Genomic DNA, 14,559 nt, shown 5'->3' on the forward strand with positions numbered 1-14,559 from the left:
TTTTTTTTTTTTTTTTTTTTTTTTTTTTTTTTTTTTTTTTTTGGAGAGGAGAAACAAATTTCATTGAGAAATAAAATTGAGGGAGTTAATAGACCCCAACCAGAAAAAGGTGTATTACATGAAAGATCATCCATTAGAAACTAAAGAAGAAAGACTATAATTGTTAAAAGGGTGGTGTTGACATTTACACCAACAAAGAGTATTAAAGAGAAGTTATGTCTAATGACAAAAATTTGTATCTCTATGACTCTATCAGTTCTGACTGCAACTTTAGTCGTCTTTGAAAGTTTTTGAGATAGATTTCCAAGGCCAATGTGAAGAATGTGAAGAATGTGAAGAATGTGAAGATCTTAGTGGCAGGTAAAAAAAACAAATTTTGAAGAGTGACATGAAAGAGTTCAAAAACTTATATTATGTAGACAAGTATTGTTACAAGGTGAAAGATTAAGACCAAAAAAGTATTGTTAAAAGGTGAAAGATTAAGACCAACAGGAATTGTAAATTAAAAGGCTTAATTTTTAAAAACTACAAGGCAACATATGGGACTTGGCTTTAGAAGACTCTGTTTGGAAGCTTAAATTCAGGAATGAGACTCAGCTTTCTAACTTACTCTCCAACTCTCATCCTTCGTATAGCCCCAACAAGATGGTAGGCCACTGGAATCGTTTCGTTTTTTCACAGTGCATTTCACTCTTTATGGACATTGTAAAAAATATTATCGTGGAGAATCCCCCGATATGAATTAATGTGGTATGGCTAATACCCTAAGAAAGTCGGCTTTTCTTCTTGTGGGAGATCAGTTATGAAAGCATAACCTATAACGATGCAATAAAAAATGGCTTCCTACATGCTACTCCCTTTCTCTGTTTTTTTTTTTTTTTCTTTGCAAGAAAGATGCAAATCTCCAAGGCCATATCCTTTGAACTGTTCTTTTGCTGGTAATTTCTGAGTTTCATTTTCTTAGCTTACAATTGACAGGAGGCATCCCCACTAGATATCAACAAGCTCTTTCTATGCTATGTTTTTGGGCCACCTTTTAGAAAGTCTTTCGACTCCAATTCAGTAAAACATTCTTTTGGCATCTTTGGCTTAAAAAGGCAATAGTATCTTCGATGATGGAGCAAAATCTTTCCTTCATACTCTATTGTAAGTATCATACTTTGTAACCTTTCGCTATGTTAATGAAAAGTTATGTTACCCAGAAAAAAAATACAATCTTTTGATAAATTTCGTAATACATTTTCCTTTCTTGTACCTGCATGGCATAAATTTTTTGCTCCTTTCAATGTTCTTTTTTTCCTTTTTTTTAAACTTAATTATTATCATATGGGATCCTAGCAACTCGATTAAGATGTGATAGTGAGAACTAGAAGGCTAGAAAAACAAACCTCTCCAGCAGTTTTATTTAGAGCCCAGTTGAAAGCAGGTTGATCATTTGCTTTCTTTGCTTTGGACCATGGCTGAGCTTTAAGTTCCTCAATCCACCTCCTCATGACAAGTTTTGCTTTATCGGTGGGGCGTAGGAAAATCATGCAGCTGCATATGTAAGTGCGGCCCTTTTTCCCTGGAGGTGGCAAATCATGAGAGTGGTGCAGAGGCTTTACCTGTTACGAGGTGAGAACAATTTCAGAAAGGAGTGAGTTTAGTGTATGTTAATGCACAAGGATGCAAGCACTTCTCATCAAATGTTAAGATGTGAGTTTAGTGTCACCATGCTTTTCAAGTTCCCATAATATTAAGCAAGAAATCTATAAGTACCACATGTTCCAGTCAAATTGATAGAATGAGCAAACATGCAAATTTTTAACTAAGAAGCTAAAATTCTCCAACATTTTTCATTTAAATTTCCCAAACTTATATGAACATTTGCTTCTTACTCAAAGAATAAAAGATAATAAATTAGAGTTTATATGCAAGGAAACTGTAAGCAATCCATTTCCACAAACATTACACCCGGAGAGGGGGGGTGAGGGTTGGAAGTTATTGTACATACTGCAGCCATGTCATCTGTGAAGTACACATCATGATTCCCTTGCAGATAAGGAAATGGATCAGCCAGCCATACCATATCAACATCATTGTACATAACATTATAACCAAGCTCCAAAATGTGCAGTAGGTGTTGTGGTCTTCGAGATGTGAAGTTGAAGAATCCCTGAAATGTGAAGGCAAGCGTTTTCATTTCATGTAGGCAGTGAATTTGGCTAAGGATAATCATATATGCCTGAGGCCTGAGCATGAGAAGGGAAAAGTTAAATTAGAAGGAGAAAGGAAAAGAAGGGTTATGGCAAGCAAACTGAGTGAACATGTTCAATGGCCTAAGAACACGTCAATAAAAATTTTCTTGAGTTCTATAAAATGCTTCATACAAAAGAGAGCAAAGAGAGAGATCATGCTGATGACTTGAGAGTCAAATTAGTAGATGTGGGAAGGAGAAATACGATCGAGGCTTCTGTACTTCAAGTAGTAAATATCAGTACGAGAGCGACGTCAATTAATGTCAATTGTAATTGAAGGCATAATATGAATGTCCTCGAGTAGCTCTAACGATAATTGTATTTCTAAGGCCGGATATGAAAATTATGCAAGAAGATTAAGTTTCGAAAACACATCCAAGTATGAAATGTTTATAACTAGTGCTGCATTAACAAAACGCCTTTGCACGGGCAATGTTAAATGAGATGAGTTAATTAACAGAGAAGCAACAAACAACAATATGTTTCTATAAGCAATCAAATTTATCATTTCAAACAGAAAGAATAAATCTAAACCGATAACAATGAAATTTAACAGTCAACTAACCACACCTGAGAACCAAATTTATGAGCTGTTTGAGCATCTGGAACTGGTGGGACGAGCACGGCATGCCCTGGCCACCGTTCATTCACCTTGTAGAGTGTTGCATAGTCCTCAGCAATAACAAGAACTTTCTCATGGTGCTTCTGCCGAGTAACGCTAATCAACCAATTATTGAGAAAGGGTAAGTAGGGTTGGCTCACAGCGCAAACAATCACTGTCCCATTCCGTGCAACGAACGATGCAGCTTCAGCCAACGAGTAATCTCGCCATTTCGTGTTTGAGATCTTTGAGCTTGAGAAAATAGTCTCTTGTATATTCATCCATGGGAAGAAGACTCCAAGAATCACAACAAGAGAAAGCAGAGCAAGCAGGTTCATAGGGCTGAATATGGAAAACGACCTCTCAGAACTCGAGGAAGAACGAGGAGAAAGAGGGTACGGATTTTCAAGTGAGCTGTAAGTGGATCTTTGGTGCAAGATGGACGACATTTTCGTGCATGAAAAATCACAGAACGAGGAAGATGAGAACTACCCACGAATCATTCGTTCAAGAAACAAATTGCAAAATCAGAACTCCCAATGCCAGATTCGAGGTTAAGAAGAAACCAATTAAAAAGCCTATCTAAATGACTACGACGAGATGCCACACTTTCAGTGCCTATAATCAGATCAACACCATTGGCAATGGCACACAGATCAGCTGAATTTTAACAATAGGAGAATGCAACGGATGCATTCCAATTCAACAATGTGATCTGAAATTGGTTGAGCATGATTCAGAATATGAATTCATAGACAAAAAGTAACGAAAAGAAAATGAACTATAAATCAATATTTCTGAGAGAATTACCTAGTCGCCAGAAATCGAGGCTCTGGGGGCTGTTGAAGACTGGAAGGGAGTATGATCATGAAGAACAAGGAGAGAAGGTGAGGATCTGAGAAGGAGAGCAACGGGAGCAGACGGTGGCGGGTTATTTTCTGATTTATTTATTAATTTAAGTATTTTTAAATTTTATTTATTTATTCTTTTTTCACATTTATTAATATTTCTATAAAATTAACATTTTAAACTTTATTTTTACCCATGAAAATTTAACGTGACATCTTTTTAATTTAGTATTTTTTTTTTCTCGTGCTTTCATTTTTCTACCTCCTTTTATGGTCGTCATTACTCGCCACCATCGACAGTTGTCCGCTCTCCGCTCACCGCTCACCGCTCACCCACAATTTAAGTGTGATACGATGTGCATAAACATTTTTATACATTCATGACTTTAACATTCATAATCATAGCCTTTCCATCACATTTTATAAGATATTTCTTTTTCACGGTGTCTCTTACAGAGAAAGGTTCACAAGAATCAGGATCTTTGTATTCAACGCATGTGTGAACGAACGCACTCCTCTCGACGACCACTGTGCAAGTCTCTAGTAGTCCTCCAAAAATCTTACCTCTAGCTTATCCTCCATATTTGATGTTACGACAAGAAATTGCATTCAATTGTTACGAATATTGAGAACTCATATATTTTTTTACGACAATAACTTTGGATGATGAAAGTCCCACATCGGCTAATTTAGGGAATAATCATGGGTTTACAAGTGAGAAATACTATCTCATAGGCCTTTTGAGAATTTATGCTCAAAGTGAACAATATCATACTTCGAGAGTCGTGTTCGTCTAACAAATAAAAATAAAGACATATTATAATCTAAATAAAACTACCAACCACTATAAATATTAATAAATCAAAAAAATATAAGTATGCGACAAAATGTTCTAGAAGTTGATTATTTCTTTTTTTTTCAAGAAAAAAGAATAGTACGAACTTTGGAACTTGTCTTTTCAAACATCCAAAAGAGTGTTCAAATCATGTATTGTAACGATAATAATATTCTTTTAGGATTCCCAAACCATATAATAAACACAAATAAGAATTACTATAAAATTCTTGAAGATAGAGAATGATATCGACCACATAATAAACTTTCTCCCATCGAAATCAAGACTATTCTCATGCATTAAAAAAAAATTAATGACTTTTTCAAGAAAATATAATTTTAATATAGATAAGAGAGTTGTATAAGTATTAGGCACGTACACGAGTTGGTTGGATTGAAAAACTCTCTTGGATCAAACAAAATTTTCAGATTAGTTAAGTTGGTGACTCGAGCAACTCAAATGGAGTTGATAACCCAACCCTCTGTTTTCGAGTTTGGTTGACCAAATTAATGTCAATTAATAAACTGACCTAAATTTTTTATTTTCCAAAAATTCAACCCGACCCAAATTGAACCCAACTTTTATGATTTGGGTTGAGTAGTTTGATCAGGCTTAGTCATATGAACGCTCTTATAAACTTGTTACCATTTGAGCTATATATATATACATATATATATATATATATATATATATATATTAGAAGTGTTCGTTGAATTAGGTTAGTTTTAGACAATTTTAACCCATAAAACGCTAATTAAATATTGAACTCAAATTAATTCAACCACTTGTTTGGAATAGTTGATTCAAATTGTTTGGGTCATTAATTTAATTTTTTATTTTAATAAAAATAAAATATCTACTTATTTATTTTCAAATATTTAATTAAAATTGAATCCTCAATTTTAATATATATTTTATAAAATATTAATAAATTAGTTAAAAATAAATTATAGATTAAATTAATAATAAATTTAGATTAGATCGTTCGGGTCATCAAATTTTTCGAACATTTCTAATTTACTTTGTATCCCTCAATTCCGAATCATTTACGTTCAAACATACTTTTTTTCGACGGGTAGGACGTGAATATAATAAATAAATTAAATAATTTAAATTTAACAAAGAAATTGAAAATAAAGGGCAACAATTTTGAATTTTTCATGATAGGTCCAGCTGGATATTTGATTTTATTGTTAGGTCCCTTTACTTCTGTTTATTACCCTGTTGGCCCCATTTCAAACGCCACGTGAGTCCCACCACCTCCTCCTCCTCCTTTTATCCAACCAAAAAAAATTAAAATTTTAAACAGGTATATTTCAATTATGCCCATTTTCATTTTTTTTTGTTTTTTTTTTCCTTAATATTTTTTAAATTTTAAAACGACCCTTCATTTTTTTTAATTTTACGAGATTCCATTATTCTTAAACTTTATGACTATTTATTTTTAAAATAGTATTAAAAGTCAACACGACTTTATCGCTAGATTTTATGTGAAAATAAAGATAGAAGAGTGACGTGACACTAAAAGGAAGTAACAAAAATCTAACCTAATTCAACGAACACTTCTAATATATATAGGGTTAGACCGAAAAGGACAAAGAAAAGTCGGGTTTCGTCTCGTAGTCAATTGATGAAAATTAAGATTAAGACGTATGAATGAAGAAAAAAAATAAAAGAGACAGTCAAAGAAACACGAGTCAATGGAAGCTACAAAAATCGATTTATTGATAAATTTCTTACGTTTCTTTGTCACCTAATCTTTTTATTTGTTGTTTTTTTACGGTTTCCTCTCACAAATATATTCATTTTGTGAAGCTTTCCGTCTTGACTAATCTTGACCCATCTCCCATTTAACTTTTATCGAACATATTTCTCTCAAATCTCGCACTTCCATGATCTTTCTTAAAGACTATTCTTTTGTAAAGTCTTCTATTTGAACTCGTTTAGTCGTTCTACAATCAGTGAGATTGTTGACTTTTTTCTAGTGTTGCATGAATGTTCTCACAATGTTGGCTTCTCCGACCATTTCAATTAATAACTAACGAAAATTTATTTCCTTTTTATCTTCATTATAATATAGAAACTAATAAATGGAATAGTTGTTCGAATCAATTTTTAAAATTAATAGGTTAAATAAAATTTCATAATTAAAATATAATTATTCTAAAGTGAAAATATGATTGAAACTTATCGTATACCGATAAGAATGACAAATAGAATTAAGATCGAAGACGTGTATTCTCATTGTTATTTATAAGCTCTAAATAGGATACAAGCTAGCAATTAATACCTATAAATAAGAAAAATATAAACGAATTAAATATTGAGAATAAAATAAAATATTAAATTTAAACGTTAATTTTTTTTAAAATATAGGATAAATTAAAAATATTATAATTTTTTTTAAAAAAATTTAAAAATATATTTGTAGAAGAATATTAATTTAGTAAAAAAAAAAAAGAATTTAAAAACAATGGGAAAGACAGAAAAATAACAGCTGGAAATGACAGGCACCTCCGTCCAAAATATCTCTCAAAATATTAATTTTTTAAATTTCAAAAACAAAATATCAACTACCCAAAAATTAAAAATAAATAAATAAATAATCGCGTGTCGTGTTTCCACCGTAATATTCTCTGTCCTCGCATCTCAGCCGTCCATTCTTTTAATGACTTTACCTTGACGTGGTCGTCTCCTCACCGGTCACCGCGCCTGACAGTCCACGTTACGGAGAACCCACCGACTCTCTTATTATCATTCATTTTATTTTCTTTTATTTTTTTAATTACGCTTAAAAATTAAAAGTCTAAATTACATATTTAATACAATAAATTTAAACGTGTTAATTATTTCAAATAAGAAAATTATAATGCTATAATATACCTACTTATATAAGGTACATTTAATTTAAATCTAATATTTAAAGCCTATTTTACTTTATTAGTTGAACAATATAACAGGCAATAAATGAAAATAGTACAAATTTTTTTGTATATATATATTTTTTGGATATGTCGATAAGTACTATGATGGGTAGATAATAAAAAAAATATATTAACTTAATTATTATATAGTTAATAATTATGTCATACCATAATAATTATTATTGCCATATAAAAAGTAATTTAATTAATATAATTAATAAAGTTATTCCCGCTAAACTAAATTTACCTTAATAAAATATTTTTTTAAACCTTTTTAAAAATAATTTAAGGTTTAGGAATATATATTTTTTAAAATTAATTTAGGAGGTGAGGGATTAACATAGGATAATAAAATATTTTTATTTTAAAAAGAATAAAAAAATGAGGATATTTTAGTGACCCTCAGGTGAGGATAAGACGGACCGATTCAGATGCGGGGGAAACGGTACGGCGTGTAATGAATATGCGCATGTTGTTTTGCACCGTCTTCTTCGCTGTTAACAATCACGACCTCTCGTTCTTCTCTACGCCTCCATTTCAATCCGCTGCTTCTTTCTATATTATAATCTTCTAAATGCATCATGCAATTCAGAAGAAGGGGTTCATAAATTGTTGAATTCTGAAATCGTTCGAACCCGGTTTCCCCCTCTTCTCCAAACTGTGGGTTGCATTTTTTCTGGCAACCCCACAAAAAACAAGGAACAAACGTTTCGTATGGGCTTGAAGAAGGCTTTCTTGGATTGATTCTGTTCTGGGTTTTTCTTGTTTTTTCGATCCCCTTTTCCTACTTGCCGCCATTGCCGATTTTTGAGCGTCTGGTTCGGATATGGAGGCTGAGAAGAAGTACATTACCTCTGAGGAGCTTCTCAAGCACAACAAACCTGGAGATCTGTGGATTTCTATTCAGGGCAAGGTCTATAATGTCACAGATTGGGCTAAAGAACATCCTGGTGGTGATACGCCGTTTCTGAACTTGGCGGGTCATGATGTTACCGATGCGTTCATTGCTTATCATCCTGGTACTGCGTGGGCGTATTTGGACAGGTTATTCACTGGATTTCATCTCGAGGATTTTCACGTCTCGGAGGTTTCTAAGGATTACAGACGGCTTGCTTCTGAATTTTCGAGACAAGGTTTGTTCGAGAAGAAAGGGCATGTCACTATGTATTCTCTGATTTCTGTTGCTATTATGCTCTTTCTTGTGGTTTATGGGGTTGTGAAATCTGAGAGTGTTTTGGTTCATTTGGGTTCTGCTATGATTTTGGGTATGCTTTGGATTCAAAGTGCTTATGTGGGTCATGATTCTGGACATTCTACTGTAATGTCGAGCCGTGGATTTAACAAATTAGCTCAAATTCTGTCTGGGAATTGCTTGACTGGGATTAGTATAGCCTGGTGGAAATGGACTCATAATGCTCATCATATCTCTTGCAATAGCCTTGATCATGATCCAGATCTTCAACATATCCCTGTTTTTGCTGTTTCTACTAGTTTCTTCAAGTCCTTGACATCCCATTTCTATGGTAGAACATTGAAATTCGATTCCCTGGCTAGATTCTTCATCAGCTACCAGCATTTCACGTTTTACCCTGTGATGTGTGTAGCTAGAGTGAATCTCTTCGTGCAGACATTATTGCTGTTGTTTTCCACTAGAAAAGTCCCTGATAGAGCATTGAACATAATGGGTATTCTTGTGTTCTGGACATGGTTTCCTCTCCTGGTTTCATACCTCCCCAACTGGCCTGAAAGGGTCATGTTTGTTCTTGCAAGCTTCGCTGTTACATCACTACAACACATCCAATTCTGCCTTAACCATTTCTCTGCTAATGTTTATGTTGGGAAACCCATTGGGAATGACTGGTTTGAGAAGCAAACACAAGGAACCTTGGATATCTCTTGTTCTTCATGGATGGATTGGTTTTTTGGTGGGTTGCAGTTTCAGCTTGAACATCATTTGTTTCCAAGGATGCCCAGATGCCAATTGAGGAAAATCTCTCCAATTGTTGTGGAGCTTTGCAAGAAACACAATCTTCCTTATAGAAGCTTGTCGTTTTGGGATGCCAATGTCCGCACCATTAATACTCTTAGAACAGCTGCTTTGCAGGCTCGTGACTTGACCAATCCTGTTCCTCAGAACTTGCTTTGGGAAGCTGTGAACACCCATGGATGAACACATGAGGTCAGATCTTTCATAGTTCTTTAATAATATGGTAGCAGCTTCATTTTTCGCTTAATTCTAGTGGTTTTCTTATATGATTGTTATGAATTTGGCTTGAATTCTGTGTGTTCTGATGCTCTGAATCGATTGAAAAATGGTGTTTATAAAGTCCAATCCATTTCTTGTTCTGGGTTTCTTTAGAATCTTCAACAATGGCGGTTCTGAGCCTCTTGTTCATAAAGAGGAAGGGGGAATATGCCATTTTTGAAGCTGTGATTGTGACACATTTGGTGGACCTTTGTGATTACGAATCTTTTTCCTTTTTTCCTTATGTCTCGTTGCTTTGTTGATATCTTATGGCCCTACTACACATGGCCAACTCATTGCCTTACTCTGGCTTGTCTAAGCTCTGTCTTACCTGTCCCCTTCTTCTCTTCTTTTTAGGTCACCTCTCGGGTCGTGTAGAGAACGGGTTGAGGTTGATTCGGTTCAGTTCGGTTCGGTTTGGTTCGAGTAAACTATTAGGGTAAACATGTTTTCGCCCATTTTGACTTGGAACTTTCGATTTCGATTATGTTTTGTAGGTATGTTTTGAGTTGTTTGGGAGATTTGATTCGAAACTGTCTGTTTGATCGATGATACATGTTTAGCTCGGTTGAAAAGAAAAATTATGAGCATTTTAATAGTATTTTGAAGTTTAAGGGTATTTTTTTATTTTATTTTATTTAAAATTAAAGGGTATTATTGAATTTTTTAATTTTTTAAATATGATATTTTTATTAATCTAGCTTTATATTTATTATAGTCAATGAAAGTGGGCTATGCCCGTATATATCTTTAATACACTTTATATTAGGTATATCACTTCCTTTTTAAAGAATTTTGGCAAATGAATTAAATATAAATAGGAAAAATATATACGATATCGTGTAACTGGTTACCAAATATTTTTCGAATCCATTTTTTTGAGAACCTCTACGTCCAAAGTCATGTTGTGGCAATTACTTCCTCGAGACGCTTCTATGAATCAAAATTGAGAGGCCAAAACGAAGTTGTATCGAGACCAAAAGAGAAACATACTTACTAATGTCAATCTGGAACACGGTTATTGGAGATGAAAAGGGTGGGTGATGACGCGAAGATCGAAGGCACAACTATGAAGATGATACTCGCAACTATGAAGATGATACTCGAAGTGATGTACGATGAACTCGGATGCGTTGAAGCACTATCACATGGTGGAGCGAAATGTGATAGACGCCTCTTAATGATGAAACTAGAAGTCATGCACTTAAGACGAAACTAGTGGGGGTCGAGTGCGTGAGTTACTAAAATTGAAGGACAATTCTTCTCGAGATATGTTTAAATGTATTTTGTGAGAGATAGACGACCTTGACTTTTGTAACTCTTTCTCCATTTTTTAATGATTGACTGTTACAAAGTATATCAGGATAGACCTAAAATAAAGTTTATCACTTTCATAATTGATATATCGATATCATTTACATCATTAACATACTTTATATTATATATAAATAACACGTGTACAAACAATAACATAAAAAAATCTATAGTATATAAATAAGACGAGATATTTTATTCTAGTAATATTATTAATACGACTCACTTTGTAATAGTGAAAAATAATATTTTTAAATGTTAAAGACTTGACTGTTTAATTTTGAAATCTAAGAAATAAATTGATAGGAGATATTTGGATAAAATAAGTTTATAGATAATTGGGAATAACCCAAGTCTACTGCTAGCAGATATTTAGGTTTTTCCCTTTTCGACTTTTTCAAAAGGTTTAAAACGTGTCTGGTAGGAAAGGTTTCTACATCTTTATAAAAAAAATGTTTCGTTTCCATCTCCAACTGATGAGGGATTTCACAATCCACCTTCTTTTGGGGCCCAGCGTCCTCGTTGACACTCTTTCCCCTCTCTACTTGATGTGGGATCTCACAATCAATCCCGTTCGAGGCCCAGCATCCTTACTATGCTAGCACTCATTTATCTCTTTAATCGAGGTGAGATCTCACAAAAATTATACCGCCTAAATTGAAATTTTTAATAACATATGAGTTCAATTAAAAATCTTTAAACCATAAGAATCAAATTAAAAATAAACCCGAACTACAAAGACTAATAAAAAAAAAAAAAGAGAAGCATAAAATCATATGGACAAATTAATACTCTGGAAAACTACAATGACTAATTTTGTAATTTTTAACTTACGAACTAACGAGACAGATAAGTATTACGCTAAGTGACAAACCACTCGTCGTGATTTTTAGGATATACTTAATGTCTTATTCACTAAACTATGTTTGGGGTAATTTTTTTTTTTTTTTATTAATTGTATAGGATGTATGATTTATTATGCAAGTATCGACATGTCGTCTGGTCTAAACCGACAGAATATTGCGCTGGACGACGCACAATGCATAAAGTCTTAAACGAAAAATCGTCTCTTTACTCTCAAATTAATTCTCTTCTCTCCATTTCTTATTCCAAAAATACATTTCGTCTTCGCCTCACCAACTGACAGACTCAGATCTGCAAGATTCAGTTCCTTCCGTTTCTCCATCTGATTTGTTCTCCAGCTCTTGCAGAAATTTGGTGCAAATTCCTTCTATTTCCATCGTTCTTAGCACCTTACGGTGCTCGTGTACTGGAATTTAGGAGCCATTTTGGGTCTCTGGGGTTCTGGTGTATGAATGATGTGGAGCTCGATAGCTAATTTGAAAGAGAATCTGAATAAGATAGCTCTCGATGTGCATCACGACGATGATGAAGAGGAATTTGCGATCTATGGCTCCAATGGAGGGGATGTTGATGTTTCGGTATCTGATCGGAGGAACTCGCATAGCTTTGCTCATTCGAATCCGGTGACGCGGTCCCCGATTGCCAATGGGATTGAGGATGCTCGTCATCCTGAGGTGCATTATTGTTTATGGACTTGGTTTCTTGTTATAGCTGAATTGTGGGGTGGTGATGCATTTTGATTTTTAGGGGTTTATGAGCACGTTATTGTGAATTGGTGCGGTTTAGTTTATTTTGTAATTTCAATGAGATTATAAGTAAATTAGGTTATATGACAGGGAAGAATAGAGGGTTTGGTTTCAGGAAGGGAGTGTTTGGTTACAAATCGAGAACACCATTGTTAGCTGATTGCTATCTACTCATGTTTGATTCCGTTCGAACATTCATTTTAATTAGGGTCTGAGGTTTAAAGGATTAAGGCGTGGTGCACGGCATTAGATGTAATAATTTATAATAGCCTCTGGTTCTACAGTTTGTTTTTGTCGAAGATATTTTTACAGTTTGTTTCTTCACTGTTCCTTTGCGTCTAAGGCTTGAGATTTTATTTTTGAGAAGTTGGGGAGTGTGACTTGTCTTCCTTGGAGGATCGAAGATTGACTCTACGAAAGTCTTAACGATTAGAATTTAAAGGCCACAGCTAGGATTTTGGGAAGCTGCGCTACTAGAGCTCTATTGTGGCATATTTGGCTGGAAAGAAATGTGTATCTTTTCAATATAAATCTCTTCATTTTGATTTTTTTTGTTACCTTGTACAAAATAAGGTTTCTTGGTAGACCTCTATAACAACCCGAGCCCACCGTTAGCAGATATTGTCCTCTATGGGCTTTCTCTCAAAGCTTTCAAAATGCGTCTGCTAGGGAGAGGTTTCCACACCCTTATAAAGAATGCTTCATTCTCCTCTCCACCCAATGTGGGCTCTCACAATCTACCCCCTTCGGGGCCCAACGTCCTCACTGACACTTGTTCCCTCCAATTGATATGGGACCCCCATGTTGGTACACCACCTCGTATCCACCCCCTTCGGGGCTCAGCCTCCTTGCTGGCACATCGTCCGGTGTCTAGATTTGATACCATTTGTAACAACTCGAGTCCACTGTTAGCAAATATTGTCCTCTTTGAGCTTTCCTTCCAAGCTTCCCATCAAGGCCGATGTGGGATCTCACAGCCTCTTTACATTCTAAATTCTTTTGTAACCTACAGACTAGTGAAGATTATCTGCAATTGGAAATTGCTTATTCGGAGTTTTCTAGGGGAGGGGGTTTGCTTTACCCAGCCCTGAGGCTGAAAAGAGGCTGGAGGCTTTTCCCTCGTGGAAAAGGAAGATATGCTTTGATAAATGCATCTTTAATAAGGTTTTGTATATTATGATTATTGAAGATCTCGAACAATAATTGCCAGTATGTGAAGCATTTTTGTTATTGCTATTAATTGTGTTTTCATACAATGCTTGGAATTTCCAGATTGTGGTCTGGGAGTGGTGTGCCCGTTCAGAGTTCTAATGCTTATTTTCTTTCATTTTAAGAGCTCTTTCTCCCTCCAGAATAAAAGAGGATGCAATTTTAGGAGCTCTTGAAATTGTATAGAGCTGCTAGTTTTGTTTGTTGTTTTTCTGTTTTTTTTTTTAAATTTTATTATTATTTTTTTTAACTTCAGCTTCTCTAGCCGGTCATGCACCTTTTAACTACGTCAAAAATCTAGTTTGGTTGGTTTGAAACTCATAGCATATATCCAGGTTCATATATAGTGCTTCTGTTTGTCATTATTTGACTGGCTTATATCTTTGTGTTTGTTTTCTTTTGAGTTTCCTTTGAACTGGTTAACTTTAAATCTTGTACGGTGTTTTTCATTATTGTGCTTGTAGATTGAACAATACAAAACAGAAATTAAGAGGCTTCAGGAATCTGAGAGGGATATTAAATCATTATCAATGAATTATGCAGCTCTGCTAAAGGAAAAAGAGGTATTCTAGTTTCTCCTTGGAGTTTTTTTACCTTTGCACTTACTGTTCTATTTCCCTGTTTTATATAGCCATATCCAATGATTTCTGAGTAATTTGTTTGTAGTAGTATCTATTAGTTGCTGTCGATGTTTTTTTTTTTTTTTTTTTAAATTTATATATATATATATATATAT

General features: G+C 34.3%; 3 protein-coding genes across 5 annotated transcripts in view; 2 read left to right on the forward strand and 1 right to left on the reverse strand.

Moving 5' to 3' along the window:
* Positions 1-3,459, reverse strand: part of LOC111460447 (UDP-D-xylose:L-fucose alpha-1,3-D-xylosyltransferase MGP4-like) — a 6,088-nt gene extending 2,629 nt beyond the window's left edge. Inside the window, exons 1-3 of the mRNA XM_023103721.1 lie at positions 2,808-3,459; positions 1,994-2,155; positions 1,389-1,604 (exon numbers count right to left, since the gene is read on the reverse strand). Of these exons, the coding sequence (XP_022959489.1) occupies positions 1,389-1,604; positions 1,994-2,155; positions 2,808-3,287 (858 nt within the window). The 5' untranslated portion in view covers positions 3,288-3,459. The remainder of the gene's footprint in view (positions 1-1,388; positions 1,605-1,993; positions 2,156-2,807) is intronic.
* Positions 3,460-7,866: 4,407 nt separating this feature from the next.
* Positions 7,867-10,309, forward strand: LOC111460269 (delta(8)-fatty-acid desaturase 2-like). Of its 2 annotated transcripts, none has more exons than XM_023103443.1 (2): positions 7,867-9,624; positions 9,805-9,934. In XM_023103443.1, the coding sequence occupies exon 1, from the start codon at positions 8,272-8,274 to the stop codon at positions 9,613-9,615; it is 1,344 nt and encodes a 447-aa protein (XP_022959211.1). In that variant the 5' UTR covers positions 7,867-8,271; the 3' UTR covers positions 9,616-9,624; positions 9,805-9,934. The 2 variants fall into 2 exon arrangements, with proteins under 2 accessions (XP_022959211.1, XP_022959210.1); XM_023103442.1 differs by lacking the exon at positions 9,805-9,934 and adding an exon at positions 10,048-10,309 and having other exon boundaries at positions 7,869-9,624.
* Positions 10,310-12,087: 1,778 nt separating this feature from the next.
* LOC111460268 (golgin candidate 3-like) overlaps positions 12,088-14,559 on the forward strand; it is a 19,120-nt gene continuing 16,648 nt past the window's right edge. Inside the window, exons 1-2 of one of the 2 annotated variants that reach the window (XM_023103440.1) lie at positions 12,088-12,542; positions 14,288-14,386. In XM_023103440.1, coding sequence (XP_022959208.1) covers positions 12,321-12,542; positions 14,288-14,386 — 321 coding nt within the window. In that variant the 5' untranslated portion in view covers positions 12,088-12,320. The remainder of the gene's footprint in view (positions 12,543-14,287; positions 14,387-14,559) is intronic. The other variant, XM_023103441.1, reaches the window with a different exon arrangement.

Source organism: Cucurbita moschata, unplaced genomic scaffold (assembly GCF_002738365.1).
Source record: "Cucurbita moschata cultivar Rifu unplaced genomic scaffold, Cmos_1.0 Cmo_Scf00023, whole genome shotgun sequence".
Taxonomy (NCBI): domain Eukaryota; kingdom Viridiplantae; phylum Streptophyta; class Magnoliopsida; order Cucurbitales; family Cucurbitaceae; genus Cucurbita; species Cucurbita moschata.

What these genes read in the sequence shown, in the direction of transcription:
- LOC111460269 (XM_023103443.1), top strand. Translation starts at nt 8,272, where the DNA reads ATGGAGGCTGAGAAGAAGTACATTACCTCTGAGGAGCTTCTCAAGCAC.